Raw genomic sequence first — 13,556 nt, forward strand, 5'->3', positions numbered from 1 at the left:
ATTTACGGGAAGATGGAAAGAGCAAATGTTTTATAAACAGTGTTTGCCATGCCGTGCAGAGGCAGTGGGATGCAGAGAGGACTTCGAACAAACAGGCCCCCCTGAGCTCCCCCATCGCTTTCCACACTTAGCCCCGTACTCCTTGTAGTTATCTCTGGTGATAGCTCTCTTTCTGGAGCAAGCCCTCTATCTAAATTCTTTTCAGCACTTAAAGGGAGGTATAAAAGCTCTTCCTGAGTCTTTTGGGCCTTGATTGTCTTTAGTTCAAAATAGTCCACATGCCAAAGTGGCACATTCTGGCAGGACCTGTTCTGAACCCCTTCAGCTTCAAAGGTTGCTATCAAGAAAGTGAAAAAGACAACCCCCACACACAGAATGGGAGAAAGTATTTGCAAATAAATCATATGTCTAATAAGGAACTAGTACCTAGAATATGTGAAGTTCCTTACTAGGAACTAGTACCTAGAATATGTGAAGTTTATTATTGAGTTCTTACAACTCAATAATAAAAAGACAACCCAATTTAAAAATGGGCAAAGAACTTGATTAGATATTCCTCCAAAGATGACATACAAATGTCCAGTAGACACATGAAAGGATGTCCAACATCATTAGCCATAAGGGAAATTCAATCAAAACCGCCATGAGATACTACCTTACACCTACTAGGATGGCTATTTACAAAGCAATTTTAAAGGCAGGAAACTACAAGTGTTGGTGTGAGGATGTGGAAAGATTAGAACACTAATACACTGCTGTGGAAATGGGAAATGATGCAACCACTTAGAAAATGTCTGGCAGTTCCTTAAACAGTTGCCATTTGACCCAGTGCTTCCACTCTTACGTATATACGAAGAGAAATGAAAACTACATCCACACAGAAACATGTACGTGAATGTTCATAGTAGCATTATTCATAATAGCCAGAGGTGAAAATAATCCCAATATCCATGAATTGGTGACTAGATAAGGAAAATGTGACATATCCATACAATGGAATATTACTCAACCATCAAAAGGAATGAAATACTGACACATGCTATAATGTGCATGAGCTTTGAAAATATGATGCTAAATGAAACAAGCCAGTCACAAAAGACCACCTATTGTATGAGATTCCATTTGTATGAAATGTTCCAAGTCGGTGCAGCCAATAGAAACAGAAAGTAGATGGGTGGTTGCCTAGGGCTGGGTGGGCAGGGGGGAAATTGATAAGTAATGGCCGAGAAGTATGGTTTCTCTTTGGGGTAATGAAACTGTTCTAAAATTGATTGTGATGATAGTTGCACAACTCTGAATATACGAAAAGCCACTGATTATATATCAACACTTTAAGTGGACAAATTAAAAAACAAACCAAAAGAAATGAAAGGGGTTACCTGAAGTATTTATTTGAGCATATAGAGAAGCCGTAGCAGGCACTTGGGATGAGCAGAGACTTGGCAGTGTGCTTGGCTCTGGGCTTCCTGGGAGCCAGTGGGATTGGGTTTCCACTGGGAGAGGAAGACAAAGGACAGAGTGGCTCCCCTTCTCTGTGAGTATTTATTCAGATAAGGAAACATTATGGCCTGTGATTTCGATGATAATAAATGGCAGGAGTTATCCCGACATAACAGATGGAGGAAACATACCAAAACAGCAAGCTCTTTTTTCGACATGGAGGACAATCGGAAGGTGCCCCCCATCTCCAGTGAGGCTGCGGAGCACACTGCCCACTCCGGAATGCAGGCCTCATGGCACAGCCTTTGCCTGTCATTTACAAAGTTGCCACCAAGTGACCAAAGCAAGCGCGTGAGCGAAAATAAAATTCTGGGGCTAAGGCTAGGAACTGGAGAGACAAAACATGAGTGCTCGGTAGGACAGAAGCCTCCTATTTGCTAATGCCCCGCACCAAGTTGGGTAACCATTTGGGGAAGGAGCCTGTGACTTTTGGTCTCTGGAGAGACAGGCTAGTTGTGAATAAGTTAAGTCATTGTTTGAGACCAGATGCACCCCTCCCCCCAGGGGCAACACAATGGCAAGCCTGTTCTGAATTTGCAAGCGGGACAACACCTAAGCCACAGGCTGGGCATTTGATTTTATGACCTTGAGTAATTTTGTGCTTTCCCCAGAAAGTTTACTTGTAGAAAAATGAGCTAGAAGGAAGAAACTTCAGATTATCTTACCCAGGACAAATAGGAGTAAAAATGCCTGTTAGGTAGGTGAAGAACATATGCCAATAGCTTCCCTCAACTGTCACAAGCAGGGAACTTGTCCCAGGGTTTCCCTGATCCGCTGGCCTGAGAATACGTGTAGGTGTATAAATAGGTAGGCTGTTGTGCAAACAACACATCCTGTTTTCATGGTTTGTGAAGTAGTTTCATGTGGTAAAAGCACTAGCAGGGGGAGTCAGGAGGCCTGTGTTCTAGCCACAGTTTAGCTAATAGCAGAAGGTGTCCTGGGAACAGGTCGTAGCTCTTCACCAAGCCAGAGCTCCTGTTTCAGTAAACCTGTGTGAGATTTAGAAGCTCCCATGTAAATTCTGATGCTCAAACTGGTTGGGAACCCGCGGACTAAAGGCCTAAGAGCCCTAGAGGCCTTTACTCTATGCCTCTTGGTTCCCTGGCTGCCCCCAACATGCGCTGACCTCTGCCCCCAGGATAGTCTAGGTTTGCCCATGGGTTCCTGGCCCTCTTTGGTTGGAAGACTTTTTTGCATCTTTTCTTGCACCTAAATGCCATTTTTACCTGTTTTGAGCAAATACTAAAAAGAATAACAACAATAATAACATTCCTCAGTGGGCAGTTATAAAAAAATATAGTGGTAGCTTTAGGTCTAATTTGTCTTATAAAATACTAAGTGGTGCTTTCACAAATATCATTTCTTTACAGAACTTATTCATTCAAAATTTCAAATATCTTTTACCCCACAGAAAGAATAAAAATGACATAAGCAAACTCATCTTCAAAAGTGGAGATTTCCAAATGTCCCCATATGCTGAGTACCCCAAGAACCCTCGCTCACAAGAATGGGGCAGAGAAGCTATTGAAATGCATGAGAATGGAAGTACCAAAAACCTCCTCCAGATGACGGATGTGTATTACTCGGTGTGTATACCTGTGTCTAGGGCCACCTCAGGCTCCAGCTTCCTTTGAGAATTAAAGGGATTCTTTTTTGCTGTAGTAAAATCACTACAGCTAGTTAAGAGTTAATGAGAATAATGGCCTAAACCTCTTATTCACATAATTCAACACTCAGTTCACTTATGATCTATTTGCATGGTATTTATTGGTTTAGACATTGAGATACGAAGGCTTTTTCCACAGAGCACATTACTTTTTCGGGGTTGTGGCAGTGAGCCTCTGATTACTGACCTTGCTTTTAAGTTACAGGATTGGATACTAAAAGACGGAGGAAGAATTTGGTGACACTTAGCCTTCGGCCCTTTCCTTTTTGATCTCGTCTGCCTCACTTTACCTCCTGTAGTTGGGAAGTTGAAACTGAGGGGTTGGAGAAAGGTATAGAGAACAATTCAATGTCCTCCTCAACTAGCACTTCTCAGAGGTTTAGAAGATTATGTAATCAGTAGGTGTTTAATAATTTGCTACACCCAGTCCTGGACTGTGTCCCTTGGATAGATGGGAGGCTCCCTTGAGCCTTTGCTTCTTTTGTCCCACATTGAAAAATCCATGTCACAGTCCCGTGCACTGCTCAGTTCATTTCACATTACACTGTCAGCCATAAACATTCAGCCATACAGGAATATCTGAGCTGAAAAATAGATGTCAGGCCATGTGAGGCTGAGCTATAGCAATAAACATGAAACCTTGCCCCATAGGGACTTAATAACAATAGGCAATCCTGTGACAGAAACCACAACCCCTCTGGTTGCTATGGGGATTAACCATGACGGTTCAGACTTTGGAAGGGAAGGGCAAATTTGTTCATGCTAAGAAAGCCATCGTCTCGATGGACTCTGAAAAATTTCAACCAGGAGGAAGAACAAGAAGACAAAGGGGAAAGATAAATGTGGACACAAACTTAGCTCTAGTTCAGATGGGTCTGTTGATCTTTCTGCATAACGGGTTTCTTTGATTCTCTGTCAGGAAAGTCCTTTTGCTCTAATAACTGCAGGAATAACTAAGCAGGTGTCTTACCCAGGAGCGACCACACACTCACACCCTTTGTGCAAGTGTCCTCAGTCCCAGCATGGTATCATAACATAGCAACAAACAGGCCTGCAGAGACATAGGACCCCTGTGTGTTTCCATGGCATTAGCTAAAGAGTTGCCATAAATAAGTTTAGATAAGAACTGAAATGAACCTGTCTTCATCTCAAAAATAGGCTGAGCACTCTGTAGAAGCAGAGACTAAGCTATGGCATGAAGCTATCACCTCTGTGAGAGCTCTGCCTCTTATGGTGGTCTCAGGTATACATTGTGCTTTCCTAGAATTTGCATTTGTTATACACAGTACCTAGTGCTTATTTCTGGCAGGCAGGCATTATGCCCTGATGGCTACAAATGAGGGCCTCTTCAAAATAGCCATGTCATTCCTTGGGAGCTTCTTTTGCACGTTAGATAGATAGTCAAGGTCTACTAAGCTGATACCTGGTTAAAGATACCAATAATTGCTGTTGGTTTCCTACTTTGGGATCCTAACTCCACCTCTCACAGGCAGTCATATAACCTTTCACAGAGTTGAGTTCAGCTCATGCCAGAGAGGATTTAAAGCTATTGTGTTCCACAGAAAAAGACACTTTTTTAAAAGGTCAGGCTAAAAATCCAGTCAGGATGGTGCCATAGGTAAACATGACTTGCCTCCACACACAACCACATCAAAGTTACAATGCAACTATAGGACAACCACCACTCAGAAGCATCAGAAATAGAGTTGAATGGAAGTCTGACAACTATGGAATTAAAGAAACCACATCCATCCAGACTGGTAGGAGGGGTGGAAGTGCGGAACAGACTGGTCCCACATCCACGTGTGATAGATAAAAATTAGGGAGCAATATCTCCAGAGCAATGAGTCCTGGTCCCACAGCCCAGTGTTCCAGTGCCAGGAAGATATGTGCCTTAAAGAACCCACACATGGAATTACTCAGACTCCCTCCCTGTGAGTTCCAGCAGTGGGGTAGCAGTTTGAAAAGCACCAGTGGCATAAAGGGAGGAACAAGTGTCTGGCATCAGGGCGACAGCTGGGGGACAGCTTTCTCCCAGACAGAAAGGCAAGTAGACGCCATTGTCCCTTTTCTGAACCCTTCCCCCACAGAGCCACAGAGCCGACAGGTGTGTGCCAAATCTGTTATTCCATCAACCTTGTTAACACTGTTTATGGGATCCCCTGAGACTCTGTCCCACCCAGCTGATGGGCCCACCCAACCTGTTAACAATGACTTTTCCATAGGAACTGCTGGCCTAGGTGCCTGTTTCACAACTTCCTAAATCCTCTCAAGCAAGCAACAGCTGGCCTCAAAGAGCTCCCAGCTCCCAAACCTCTTGCTAAGTGGCCCCAGGCCTGGCACTAGCAACAGCCAGCCTAGGTTCACAGCTTGGCTTTGCCTGGGAATCTCCAAGTCCAGCGTAAGTAGCAGCCACCTCAGATAGTTTTATAGCTCATGCAGAGGAACTTCAGAAAGAACACAGGTGAGGGCTACCTTTGCCTGAACAACCTCGGAAACATCAGAGCCTATGCACCCAGTGGACAGCTACAGACCACATCGGAGCACCACCACCTGCCCCCAAACAGCTGATTCTCCGTAGAGGGCAGAGTTTGGTAGTCAGTGGTCATAGCCAGTCCTTGCAGCTGATTGGCCTGGGTAGATCCCTTCCATTGACCTGCCAGCAGCAATCAAGGCTCAACTACAAGAGGAATGTAAACACAGCCCACACAAAGGGTGCACCTTGAGTACTCAGCTTGGGTGATAGGGAAGGCTCTGCCACTGGACCCTACAGGACACCTACTACATCAGGCCACACTACCAAGACAGGGTGTCATAGCAGCTCCACCTAATACATAGAGACAAACACAGGGAGGCTGGCAAAATGAGGAGACAAAGAAACATGGCCCAAATGAAAGAACAGAATAAAACCCCAGAAAAAGCTAAATGAAATGGAGACAAGCAATTTATCAAATGCAGAGTTCAAAACACGGGTATGAAGGATGCTCAGAGAACTCACTGAGTACAGCAGAAGCATAAGGGAAGAAATAGAGGCTACACTGAGTGAAATACAGAAAAATCCACAGGAAACCAACAGTGAAGGGAAAGAAGCCAGGGTTCAAATCAACAATTTGGAATATAAGGAAGAAATAAACAGTCAATCAGAACAGAATGAAGAAACGAGAATTAAGGAAAAACGAGGAGAAAATAAGACAACTCTGGTACATCTCCAAACGTGCCAACATCCAAATCATAGGGATTCCAGAAGGAGAAGAGGAAGAGCAAGAAATTGAAAAATTCGAAAAAATAATTTCAGAGAAAACTTCCCAAATTGGGTGAAGGAAATAGACATACAAGTCCGGGAAGCACAGAGGGTCCCAAATAAGCTAGACCCAAAGAGGACACATCAAGACACATCATAATTAAAATGCCAAAGGTTAAAGATAAAGGGAGAATCTAAAAAGCAGCAAGAGAAAAACAGTAAGTTACCTACAAAGGAGTTCTTATAAGACTGTCAGCTGATTTCTCAAAAGAAATGTTACAGGCAAAAAGGGGCTGCAAAGAAATATTCAAAGTCATGTAAAGTAAGGACCTATAACCCAGATTACTCTATCCAGCAAATCTGTCATTTAGAATAGAAGGGCAGATAAAGTGCTTCCCAGATAAGGTCAAGGTAAAGGAGTCCATCCTCACCAAGCCCTTATTATAAGAAATGTTAAAGGGACTTATTGACGAAAAACAAGAAGATCAAAACTATGAACAGTAAAATGACAACAGACTCACAACTCTCAACAACTGAACCTAAAAAACAAAAACAAAACCTAACTAAGTAAACAACTAGAACAGGAACAGAATCACAGAAATGGAGATCATTTGGAGGGTTATCGGCAGGGAAGGGGAAGGGGGAAAATGGGGGAAAAGATACAGGGATTAGGAGGCAGAGTTGGTAGGTACCAAATAGACAAAGAGAGGTTAAGAATAGTATAGGAAATGAAAAGCCAAAGAACTCATATGCACGACCCATGGACATGAACTAAGGGAGGGGATTGCTGGAGGGAAGGAGGGTACTGGGCAGAGGGGAGATGAAAGGGGAAAAAAATTAGGACAACTGTTAATAGCATAATCAATAAAATATAATTAAAAAATGTAAAAAAAAGGTCAAGCTAATAATCAGATAACAATCTTGGTAATAATAAAAATCATAATTAGTGCAGGTTTTTTCCCATGCTGGTCTAAAATCACTTCATTTGATGTTTTTTCCATAAAGAGATGGCCTGGGGGAAGGTCCTGACTTCCGCGGCAGACCTTGCTCTGCTGTGTATTAGCTGCCTCCATCTGAGGTTTATTAAAACAGAGCATTCTTTAAAAAAAAGTGTGTGTGTGTATATATACACATATATTTAAACCGTGAATAATAAATTTATTTTCTTTTCTCTTTGGCCACCAGCCCACAAGTGTAAGGAATCCTGAACTTGAACGAAATGGACTCTACCCGGCCTACACTGGGTTGCCGGGATCACGGCACTCTTGCATTTTCCCGGGACAGTATAACCCGTCTTTCATCAGTGATGAGAGCAGGAGAAGAGACTACTTTTAAGTGAGAAGAGAGAGGAGCCCGTTGCCCTGAGCGAGTGGCTCGAGACCGCTTTTGCTCTGAGGACTGCCCCAGGGGGCGCCCCGCCTGCCGGCTGCTCCCCGCTCCCAGACTTGTGCAGCCACACGGGAGTGGCAGGCAGAGATTGGGACCGGTGTGGGGGCCTGGCCACAGCAGAAGGGGACAGACAGAACCTGTGGACATGACACTGTAGGCCGCCCATTTGTTGTTACTGTGAATGTGAACATGGGCCAGTACCAGGAGCGCCTCTCTCAGTGACTGCAGCTTGGCCACTGGCTCCAGGGACGATGTCAGCTCGAACAGACCATTAGGCACCACTGTAAGGACCCAGTTTTTCCTTAGTTTGCACTTTAGTAAGTTGGGTAGGGAGGTCTCCTTTTGGAGTTTTTTCAAGACTGTTCCAGAAAGAAGGCCTCTTTTCCCCAGACACTTCCATAGGCCTCAATTTGGTGATTAATTTACAGCACAATACCAGCTCTTTAGTTGTTTTTCTGCCCATTATCTATGTGCTAAACAACAGACGATGGTGATGAACGTACCACTAAGGTTTGGTGATGCTGTAGGTTATCGTACAATAGTTTAACATGTTGCTAGGTTTTTTTGTTCTACAGTTTCCAAGCCAGCCCCTAAAATGAGAAATCAAAACTTGTGAGGCACAGTGCACAACTCCAGTTTGTTTGTTTTTTTTCAGTCAAGGTGACACACAGATTTAAGATTACTTTTTCCCTTTGCAGTTAAATCTCACTTCTCAAGTAAGTCCAGATCAGGGTAAAATAGCTTGCATTTGGTTTTAGTTAGAGGCATCCAGCTGCCCTGCAAGCAGCAACAAGCGGGCACTGGGGCTGAGGGAAGGCCCTGGAGGGAGAGATGCAGGCGGTGGGGCGCTTCTCATCCCTGAGGATGTGGCGTGGGGCCTGGGGCCCCGACCTTCGTATTTGAGGCTGAGGCTGCTCCATATGGAGTGGAAATGGAAAGCTGAATGCAGGTTGGGTCTGAGCTGGTGTTTCACCACTACGAGAAAAGCAGCTTACTAGTCCCTACAGCTGAATGTGGTTAGAGGAATGAGCTGAATAGGCAAGTTCCATTTCCTGAAACACCAGTGCTTGGGGAAGCCGCGCAGATTCCTGAGAATGAATAGGGAGCTGCGATGGAGCCACACGTAAGTCTGCTTACCTCCGAGGGCTGCATCTTTGATTGTACCCCTGATCTCATTCACAAACTCGGTATAAACTCTCAACCACCTGCTCAAAGCTAGCTATTCACTGAAGAAGTAATTTATGTTCACTCATCCAGTAATTTGTACCTCTTTATACTACTATATCGTTTTCCTCAGAAACATGGTTCTAATTCGGGTCAGTGTTGGAGACTAAAGACTTCTGGACAGGTTGGGGAGAGAGAGCTTGCCCTCGGGAAGGAAATGTCACGTGTCTTACTATGCCTGTGCTACGGGTCCTGCGAGGGGCCACATCCAGTGCTCGGTGTCTTTAACTGCTCCTGTGATTATTCTTGTCATCTGCCTTTGAAACATCCTAGTTCTGAGTGAAGTGAAGAGAACACAGAGGTAAAAGAGAACTGTTCCTACCCTGAAGCTTGGAGCTCATTGGAACCCCTATTTTTGGAAATGGGGTAGACTTTGGGGACAGCTTTGTCCTGGGCATGGCTGTTTCTTCAAGGTTCTCTAATCTCTTCAGAATGTATCTAATCCTTATTCTAACAGTTTTAAGTGCAAACTCCTGTGTCTGGTGGGCTCCACAAGCCATCATCCCCCTGCTGCAGCAGGAACTTGAGTCAGGTGTCAGGCCTCTTAGAAATTAATTTGCACTCAGCTCATGACATAGATACAAAGAGAATTCTGTTTTTGTCACCGGAAGCCAGCTTAAAATTTCAGAGCATCGCCTTTTTGAAATCTTGGGTCTTGCATCTCTCTGTGGAACCAAACAGCCTTTTGTGCCTCATGGCCTCACATCTAACTGGAGAGCTCTGAGCTCCTGCACTCAGCTCACCTGAGCCAACAGACTTGAGGTGGCCAAGCTTCCTGGCTCTTGATCAGATTCTTGTTCATTCCCAGGACCCCGAGTCCCAGGTGGGGCTATTCTCAGGCCTACGTGCATCTGCCACCGTTAAGCTCACATCACAGCTGACAAATCATCTCCTATATCTGGGCCAGAAGCTACAAGCACCACAAAATAATGTGTCCTGTCCTAAAAGCATTCTTGAATTTCAGGGCCCAAAAAAGAATTTCCTGTGTGCTCCAAGAATACTTTCCTATGAATGGGTTTTGTGCATATGAAGTGGATCAGGAATGTTGTTTTACTTTTACTGTGAAAAAAGCAAGCACCCTGCAAGGCTGAGTTCACATAGAATGCACAGTTTCTAGGAAGCATGTGATGGTAGGGAAAGTGCATCTCTAGAGCACGAGGGTGTAAGAAGGCATAGAAATAGCTTGACTGTCAGCCAGTGCCAACTGCCCTCTGACCCTAAGGGAGGAAGGGAGAGCCTGGCTTCACTTCTGCTTGGGTATAGTACCTCCAGAAGGGTGCTGTCTGGCAAGGGCAGACCCCTGGTAGGGCAGCTCTGGACTCAAGGGACAGGTCTGGTTGCACCCCTGGCAAATAGAAGCTCTTAGCTCCGACACGCATTTTCAGTGTCAGCCCCTGCACCTGGAATGTGTGCACACAGAAATGCCACAGTCCTGCGACTTGGGGTGGGGTGGGGCAGGGCACAGGTGGGGGAAGGTGGGAGGAAGGGAAGAGTAGCACTTCACTGCCCATGAGACCCTTAAACTTTTGTAGAGAAGAGAGGGGCCAGATAGAACCCACCTGTCCTGCAGCATTCCTGAGCAAGGTGACTCTTAGAGCAGGGCAGTGCTCACCTGTTGGCCTCCTAGCATCTGTGGGCTTTGTTAAACTCTTAAGCCAAAGTCTTATTCCTCATGTCTTTTTCCCTTTTCCCCATGAGCCAGGCCACAGCTCTAGAGACAGACAGGGAATCCGAATAGTCACATGGCATCTCCGGTGTTCCCACCATGGCCGGGCTCTGTGCAAGGTACTTGGCCTCGCAAAATCCCTGTGAGGTGGGCATGAGAGTGCCCATTTCTCAGACTTGGGAAACTTCAGAGCATGATTGCCTTGGAGAGCCAGGATTCAAACTCTTTTGCCTGGCTTCCTTGCCTCACCATCCCTCCCTGCCTCACCATCCCTGTACTTCAAATGTCAAAGGGCATGAGAGAGTGGGTTTTAAGTATGTTATTGTTTAAAAAAAGAACCATAATGTCATTAAGCAATAACTAATGACGTGAAATGCCAAAAAAAGTTAAATCCCCTTTTGAAAAAGTTTTTTCAGGTTTATAATTACACCTGTTTCTTGTGGTCATCAGGAAAATGGCGGCTGGCTCACGCTTAGCAAGAAGCATGTTGGTAGGCGGCTTTGGGTGCGGGAGTGAGGTGATGACCTGGGGTTTTGACACACACAGCCAGACTTACACGTCCATTTAAGGGCTGACTTGTCTTGTTCCCATGGTAAGGCTGTGACATGACTCCCACATATTGGAAGTATGTTTTCGTGAATATTATCAGAGTCAGGAACATATTCAGTTGAATGTCTTAAATGCTGACAAATCTTCCTCCTTCCACAAAAGTTTATTTTCAAAAGTAGCTATGTCATTTAGAGCCAAAATTGCTGAGTGGATAGTGTAATCAAGTTGGCTGATAGGATTGGAGTCAAAAACTACGATGTGATTGTTAAGTTCTTGAAGAGATAACTGTTAAAGTTGGCCCAAAAGGGAGGGCAGCATCTCTTCAGTACAAGGCTGGAGGGCCACCCAAGAAAATGCCTTTGAAGGATGACATTCTGATGTGAAAGTTCCTGGGGCAGACACAGTAGGGTCTTGCACGTGGCTTTTTGGGGCCTCTGTTTAGCCACCTTCCCACTGGTGAAGTGCCCGGGTGCCCTGCAGTTCTGTGGGCCGCCCGGAGAAGCTAGAGCTGTAAAGTCCAGTTGCTCCTGGCTTAGTTTAGCCTAACACGCCCAAAACTTGGGTTTCACCCATAGTTCTAAGATACACTGATTTGAAAACTAAAGCAATTCTTTGGAGATGGAGAATTCAATATTTTGCATTTTATTTAAAACTACCCTTAATATCAGAGATATTTTTCTATATGAAAACTTGTGGGGATTAGAAGGGACATTTTATTTCATTCTGGGCTTCTTGTGTATGTTTTTGAAAAAAGATGTATGGTTCTGTAGAGTCGGCTTTTGAGTATAATGTGTATTCTTTTTTTCTTCTTCTTTTCTCCAATACCCAGAGAAGGAAACTGGTTAAAATACTAGGAACGTTAAAGTATTAAATGTCAGTTAATTTGTTGTGCTAAAATATCTTTTTAGTAGTATTACGGAGTATCCTATTTGGTGTAAACTGAGCACAGAAAAGTCTGTGAAGCCAAAGGTGACGGTTTAGGTCTGAAAAGAGATCTTAGACTGAATCTGTCCCTTTGGCATTAGATTCTGTTTTTGAAGAGGACACATTAGCTTCTGGTTTTATTTTATTTTTTGGTGGGGGCGGGGGGGAAACATCAAATGCACTTCAGATGCAGAATTATTGGGTAAGAAGGATGGGACCACACAGGGATGGAATGGAACCAGTCTACCTGGGAAACTAACATGCCTCCCTTATCTTTCTGTATTACCTTGGTCTGTTCCTTGAAAAAAAAAAAAAGAAGAGGAGTTCTTTCAACATGGGTTGTTGTGAGTTTTCTTAATGTTTGTGTTGCTGGATTTACAGTTAAATGAAGCATGTAGCTGGAATATGAATTTTTTGAGTTTCCACGTCCTAGATTTCTCTTTGCAAACCTTTACACCTTAGCCCCTGATTGATTGTGTTAAATCAATTATGAGAATGTTATTTAAAGTTGTATTATAATTGCAACCTCCACTAATTATTCAGTACTGTAGCAGCAAAATATTATTTGTAAGAATATGGTTATTTTTATACCCACTATAAATCTGGCGTTCTAGTCAGTAAAATAATGCAATAAAATAAGTGTCATTTTCATTGTGTGTTTTTCTCATAAAAACCAGCAAACCAGGCAGTACAGCAACTTGTTTTTCATGAGGGCATCACGTAAACCATGGCACTGTTTACAGTGAACCCTTAACGGTAAACTCACCTGGCAATTGTAGGGACTTTCTGTATCCTCAGTGCCCAACACAGTGAGGAGATATACTTTTGATGATGGATGGATGGACACACAGATTGACCTAAATGATAAAAAGCCTAATTCAGGTATAACAACTACTTTTGTTCACTTTTCTTTCTGTGGATTGAGAGCATAAGTAACCATTACAGACACAGAATTTCCACCCGGATGCCTCCCACTACCACTCCATGCCAGTTCTTTGAGTGAGTATATCTGTGCTCTGTGGTGAAGAGAACCTGTGGAACTTGAAGATGGTGGGCCATGGGCCTTACACTTACAGTGGCCAGTGAATGCGGCCGCCTGGCTAGATACGTGTTAATCAGTTGTTTCCTTGGGCACGTTTTGTGGCAGGGATGGGTGAGCCCCTCGGAGTCTGCAGCTCTGTAAGAGAAACTCGGCCCTGGGAGAGACCCACAGTGGCTGCGTGGGACATAAAGGTGACCTTTGGGCAGAGGAGGTGAGGACTGCAGCCCATCACACATCTCAGAGGAGAGGACGGCAGCGCTCCGCTGCGGACCCGGCCTCCCTCCCGGCCTCCCAGGCAACCCCGCCTGAGCTCTTAACAGAAACCCAGCAGGAACCCCTTTGTTGTCCTGCCCAG

The 13,556-nt window shown here is 44.4% G+C and overlaps 1 protein-coding gene across 2 annotated transcripts in view; it reads left to right on the forward strand.

Moving 5' to 3' along the window:
* HEG1 (heart development protein with EGF like domains 1) overlaps positions 1-13,002 on the forward strand; it is an 89,952-nt gene extending 76,950 nt beyond the window's left edge. For both annotated transcript variants that reach the window (XM_054575181.1, XM_054575182.1), the window contains 2 exons: positions 2,912-3,086; positions 7,593-13,002. In XM_054575181.1, the coding sequence (XP_054431156.1) occupies positions 2,912-3,086; positions 7,593-7,742 (325 nt within the window). In that variant the 3' untranslated portion in view covers positions 7,743-13,002. The remainder of the gene's footprint in view (positions 1-2,911; positions 3,087-7,592) is intronic.
* The last annotated feature ends 554 nt before the right edge of the window (positions 13,003-13,556 follow it).

The sequence above is a fragment of the Pteronotus mesoamericanus genome, unplaced genomic scaffold (assembly GCF_021234165.1).
Source record: "Pteronotus mesoamericanus isolate MK-2021 breed Mesoamerican mustached bat unplaced genomic scaffold, CSHL_Meso_final contig_27, whole genome shotgun sequence".
Taxonomy (NCBI): domain Eukaryota; kingdom Metazoa; phylum Chordata; class Mammalia; order Chiroptera; family Mormoopidae; genus Pteronotus; species Pteronotus mesoamericanus.